The sequence below is a fragment of the Micropterus salmoides genome, unplaced genomic scaffold (genome assembly GCF_014851395.1).
Source record: "Micropterus salmoides isolate LMB-PRFRI ecotype aquatic unplaced genomic scaffold, ASM1485139v1 Ms_hic_scaffold_2575, whole genome shotgun sequence".
Lineage (NCBI taxonomy): Eukaryota > Metazoa > Chordata > Actinopteri > Centrarchiformes > Centrarchidae > Micropterus > Micropterus salmoides.
In genome coordinates, this window is record NW_024041790.1 from 29,767 (window position 1) to 36,266 (window position 6,500).

General features: G+C 37.5%; 1 protein-coding gene across 1 annotated transcript; it reads right to left on the reverse strand.

Annotated features, from left to right (window-relative positions):
- Nucleotides 1-277: 277 nt before the first annotated feature.
- Nucleotides 278-6,404, reverse strand: LOC119919143 (the record flags this gene model as incomplete). The annotated part of the gene is given in 5 exon segments (XM_038739612.1): nucleotides 278-3,868; nucleotides 3,994-4,058; nucleotides 4,750-4,859; nucleotides 5,093-5,187; nucleotides 6,357-6,404. Coding segments are annotated over 4 exon segments (284 nt in total), but the record flags the coding sequence as incomplete, so codon positions are not given.
- Between the last annotated feature and the right edge of the window lie 96 nt (nucleotides 6,405-6,500).

Genomic DNA, 6,500 nt, shown 5'->3' on the forward strand with positions numbered 1-6,500 from the left:
CTAAAATTGTGCTTCCTTTTAAAAGCAGGCCACAACTGGTTTAACTGGTTTTGCATTTCAAATGCTACAAACATGCAGTTTGAAACTTGTATATTCCTAGAGGCATGTTGGTAATTACAGTCACCCTACATGTCTGCAGCTATGCTATTTTACCTGAAGCAAATGTTTGCAAAGTGAAAAAAATGAGTGCAAAGCACCAAGTTTGACAGACTCACTTTGAAAAGAGACATATGGAATTTGAAGTTAAAATTCCTGAACAACACACAGACCTAAAAAGTAACATTTGGATACGTGTACTTTATTCATATCTCATATATGTTTCTTTAAATACAAAAATACAGAATACAGTAGAGTTTTCACCCAGAATACCAACCAGGCAATAATTACATTTGCTTTTTGGCACCCAGACTTTTTTCCTGCCTAGAGCCATTTGATTCACCCACTGAAGTGGGATGGATTGGATAACTTGAGCCCAAAAGCACTGTTCAGGATGCAGCTCTGCTCACTCTCAGACCACACAACAACCCACATAGGAACAGCATTTAAGGGCAGTCATTCTCTAGACTAATGCATGAAATTGCTCGGTTTCTGGCTTCCATGCATCAGACATACTGACTGTTTGAGGCTCTCGCAAAGACAGGAAAATGGGAGACCGTGTTTTGTATTTGTTCACAGCTTAGACCTGTTGCAGCTCATGATATTCATAGACTATGTATAAAAAGCAACTTTTGACATAATATACCTTGTTTGTTTTTTGTGGCTAGACTAGCCTGTGTCTCTGTCAGAATACTGGGCACTGCACGTAATAGTCATCATGTAGAGAAGCGAAACCTAAAGATGATCGAAGAGAAAGTCTCAGGTCCAAACTGCCATAGATAGTATGCTCCAATATCATTCAAAAATGCATTTTTAAGTAGAAATAACTGGCTAAAAGCTTCCAAATAATAGTACTCTACACCACCAGTAATTTCAGATATTCCTGCTAAAAATACAGTTGCTGTGGACTATATGAACACCAATGTGGTATGCTGTCTCTAACACAGAATCAGTTAAACTGACGTAGAGAATGCGGCACAGGTAGTACTCTTCAAAAATGCATTTTTGAATGAATAAAATTATCTTGCAGTTCAACACAACAAACAATACTTTACCACACCAAAGAATTCCAGCTATTGATGCTGAAAGGTACTGTTGCTCTGAACTATATGAACACCAATGTGGTATACTTTTTTTCAAACACAGATTCAGTTTTGCACAATATAATCTCGTCTCCTAGAAGAAAAATTCCCAACATATAGTCCCGTATACACAAGAAACAAGCAGTTACCAGATGAACTGTTTGCTAAAGGTTACAAAGGCTAAAATGTAATGCATGGACAGAAATGTCACAACCACTGCAGTTTATTCTGCCAAGTTTTCACATACTGAAGCACTCCTTTTACAGAAAACCGTCCGAATCATAACTGGGCACAGGTCAAGCCAACTACCTCTACTATCTACTACTGCTATCATGATTTTGAGTTCAGATAAAAAGAGAGAGAAATTAGCATTCATATCTGCTGGCTTATTGTGGTCAAATTAAACTAATCTCCTCTGTCATGATCTCTCCACTTTCTGCTACCACACAGAAACATAGACAGGCTTTTGACATTTACACACAGAGTCAATCACACTAATCAAACAAGGCACAACACCAAGAATGGACATGGTACAATGTAAGACCACAAACATGATAAAAATACTCAAACTAGATACAGAAACGGATGTTAGTGTCCTGCCACTTTATCATTGTCAGCTATTTGCAGTAGGGCGGCCTGATGGGAAAGGTCACAGCCAGCGTGCCCCGTTCACACTCCTACCTCTTTACTGATTGTCATTAATAATCTTAATAATTATCTTAATACCTAAAATCCATTATTGATTCACTTTACTTTGCGTTTGGGCAAGGCCTTGTGGGAGTCAAGCCCTGTTATGTTTTTAAACATGTTGCTTTACTCCTTAGAGCTGATAATATCTGTTATGACTGAGACAGGGAGCCCCTCCAGCTCCTAACTTATCAGATCAATAGGAAGGGAGGCAGGGTACTATGTGGATTTGACTTGCAGTAAATGATTTCCTGCCCTTCACATCTCTATCTAACGGAGAAAAACAACTCTAAAACTCACCATGCTTCTTTAAAAATGCTTTTTGAAAGTTATACCATTGTGCGACAGTTCAGTATGTGAAGAAGATGACAGTACACTTTCTTTGACAGTGTATTATGGCGCAACATTAAGGCAAAATTGATATTTAGGTCTGCATGGTATTCCCATGTGACCAGCTTTGTGGATTGTGAAAATAACTAACGTGCATATCTGTAAATTTCATAAACAGTGGTATCATCCTTCAGCATTTCATAAGAATGTCAATCTTGATAAATGCTAACTAGCTTTGTCAGATTGTCTGTAACGAGTTTTATTATGCAAGCACATGCCTTATACTGGACAAAGGCAAAGTCAGTAAGAACAGAACAGAACCATGTGAGTGAACAGTCTAAGCTAATGGGTTTACTTTGCTAGTATATTGGTAGTTGAGTAAACAGTCAAGAATTGATAGCTTGAATTAAATGTTTTACATTATTTTATATTATATATCATTTGTGTATTTCATAAAATCATTTTTTGTCTTTACAAACTGTGTTTCTCCTTTTACAAATTGTGGGAGTTTCTTTTACTTTCAAAGAGGAATGGCCATCATAAATCTCTTCTGTAACCGTTTTTGCCTTGCAAGCATAAAGGTGAGATAAGTAAAAAAAATAATAAAGGCATTGTTGAGCTAACATTTACTATGGGAGGCCCATTGTTCTCTTACATGTGTCTGACACCTATGTTCTGAATTCACCTTATTAAAAAAAAAAATCCTGGATCCGCAGAAGTCATCCCTGATACTTGTTAGCAGAAAGTTATTGCAGATTTCAATGGTCTAAATGTAAGTTAGTCAAAGCAGCATATTTGTATACTGTATGTTTTTCCTCTATGTAATCCATTCACACAAACCTAAATCACCCGCGTCATATACCAACAATAACAATAACATCATACGAGGAAATGTAACTTGTTCGGGAATGTGTTTTTTGGGTTTACAATGTGTTACTATACAGATTGTTCTTTAAATGTGACCCATTAATAGAGGTGCTCTTAAATGATCACTTGAAACATTTCAGTTGTATCAACAGAAGCAGCTCAGTGCCGCCACCAATAAATAAATACATCATACACCCCCATGGGTACATGCCTAAACCAGACAATATGACTACACCTTGGAACTAAACCTTGTTTAACATTATATTCTTTGGGAAACCCCAGACTAAGGAGGAAGGAGGAAACTGTTGAGCAGTTGAGGATGTGGTTAACATGAGTGTCACCAGAGGTAGTAATTCATGCCTCAGTTCACACAACAGATTACCAGTGTCAGTCACTCTCTGCTTTGCTTTTTGAAGATGAACTTGTGGGCCCCAAAACACAGTCAGACTGTAGGAACATGCTGAGGGGGAAGCAAAGTTTTCTCCAAAGAGTTCATGATGCAGCAGGTTCAGAATCACGATTTGCAGGAGCCAGAGAATCCAGTGAGGGTGTGGTATGGGGTTTGCTTTCTGCTAAAATCTCACAGTCTTTTCCAAAAGCATGGGGTTAACGCAGTCTTACAAGAAAGGCAAGAGTATCCATATGGTAGTTTAACCAGAAGAATCTTGATCATGGCAATTGTGAACCTGCCATCGTGGATCTGGAGAGCAGTCAAAAACAGGTCTTTTACCTCTGAAATCTCACTATTCCGCTTCATGTTTGTTTTTCATCACGTTTGGACACCAACAAGAGAAAAGAGGAGAGCCCTGTGAGAGAAAAGAGTAGGGAGAGGTTTTAGAGCTCAGTGTCAAAAAACTTTAAACATAGATTTTGTTTTTGTCACTATAATAATTTAACCACTATAATTTAACGTGGTATAAAAAAATCTCACCAATTACATTGAAGAACATTGAAGGGTAGAAGCATTACACTGTTTCAATGACGTTCAACATGTTTCTGTAATTGGACAGAAAAACAGTATTAGACACTATACTTCACTTCCTACACAGCTGAGTGATCAGTGCAGTCAGAGAGAAAAGAAAAGAGAAAATCATTGTTTTGTTTGTGAATTCATGTAACACAGAAACAGGGATATTATTACTATTTGAACAGCCAAAGCCATAATAATGAAGAAAACTACCATAACCTGCTGGGGAGCCCCAGGGGAAAACATTTTCTGTTGCCCCCCTTTAAAGGGGTACAACTGTGATTTAATATTGTACTTCCAATAAGTTGAGGGCTTCACAAGAGACAGAATAAAAGAGGATGGTCAAAATTGAAGCAGTACAGGCTGATATATCCTGTCTTTTGGTCCGTGACATGAGTCAAGCTCCAAAAAACTTTAGTGGCTTTTTTTGGTTAATGCTATCAGAGTGGCAGTTTTTAACTCCTTCAAATGAGGCTAAACCATTCATATCTCAAAACAAATTTGTCAATGAATAATACATATTTTTTTCTTAATCTAAACTTTGCAGCTCTACATGAGCAATTAATAAAATCAGAGCCTCTACCACTGTCTGCACCCATTTGGTATGGAGCAAGTAATTAATTCACCGTGTGAAGAGGCAGTGAGTTACATAGAGGGGAATAGCTTCCTGTTCCATTGCAATTTGGCACTGAAATCGAATCATGAAAGAAAAAAGCTTACTTTTCTGATATTTCAGCATCTAGTGGAGGTGCATTCCCTTCTGTTCCTGTGAAGAGTACATCTTCTCCAGGATTCTGTTGAAGATCCTCCTCGTTCCTCCGTGATCGAACCTGTTTCAGGGTAGGAAATCATTTTGCATGCCAAAGTTGTTAGTTTCAGTGGAAATCACCACAGCTCAGATCTACACAGTCTGCACAGCATCTGCAGAAAGTTGAAAAGCCGTCGCCAGTTGTAATAAATTCCATCTTTCAAAGCGGCATCTCCAGGCAATAAAATAGACCACATAAAAAACCTTATCTCCGGAGGGCCTCAGGAAGTTTAACAGGGTCAAAGGTCAGCTCACCTTCCACACAAGCAGGAATACGAGGGCTAGGAGGGGTATGAACAGTAAAGAGAGAAGGCTTCGCTCCACCACCTCAGTCAACCTCAGTTCAGAATCTGAGACAAAAAACAAAACAATACAAACATGATTTTCCCCCTCCACATCCTAACATTTTTAGTAAAAAATCGTGATTCAGGAGACATTTACTATTATATGTTACTCTGTAACTCATGGACTATAATGGACATTAAAGACAATACCAACAAGTTGCTTTTTTTTAACACTTAGTGTTTCTTTGATTTATTATCAACTTACATATTTATTATAAGCTTTTCATGATGTACAATTAACAGATGACTTTGAGAAGTGGCAAAAATGCAATATAATGATAAGCCACCTTCAACTGTTCATTGTAAATATCAGAGTAAACCACAGACTTTACAACAAGCTATTCCAGATTAGCCTTAAAAATCCCTTCCAGACATATCTTAAAACATAAATAATTAAATTAAACACTTAATTAACTTAATTTTTTTTTTCTGAAATGTTTTTCAATCAAAAGTTAAATGACCCAGTAAAAAGGTTTAAAAGGCACATACTTTAAAAGTGTATCTGCTGGACACAAGAAGTCAACTGCTGCCATGATTGGCTCCTAAATTAGTTGCGATGTCACAAAATCAGGCTGATACATACAAGTCCTAAACTCAAATTTAACTTGAACTCTCCCTTTAGCAGATGAATGTGAAAACAGCCTTCTAGTGTCAAACTGCACTAACATCATTCCACATAGTGAAGGTCAAACAAGAGAAGTAACAATATGCAAAACACATGTCAGGTGAAGTAAAGTTGTATTTTATTACCATGTTGTTATAATAAGACAGCCAAAAATGATGAATGATGTATCTTATCAGTTATTTTGTATGTGAATGTGCACAGCTAAGCTACTGTATGAGCCAATAGGAAACTCACTCACCAGTTTACAGGATGGTTTTTTATGTTAAATCACATTTCATTAAACACTTACTCAGTGTTATTGTGTATGTTTCTATACAAATAGTTACAGAAAATGGCATTATTATATCTGTTAAAACAACATGACTGATGAGACATGAGACACAAGATGTGATGAGCAATTTGCCCTGCAGAGTGTCATTAATCAAGTGACAGCAGGTCAGAGGATGTTCTAGAATGTGGCAAAAAAAAATGCAGCCAGCAAAAACGGCTGGTTTAGTAACCTTGTCATTGACACTTGTTTTCTCAGGAATTTGGAGAATTGCAAACTTACTTGGTTTGCAGCCTGTTGCACAGTCTGCAGTGGTGGATGTTGTTGATTCTGGGGAAAAGCAAAAAAGAGATGGGTTGGTGAGTTTGGGTTTATGAGAGGCGACAAGCAAAAATGAGAGGATGGCTGAAAAGGGGGAAAAGGGGG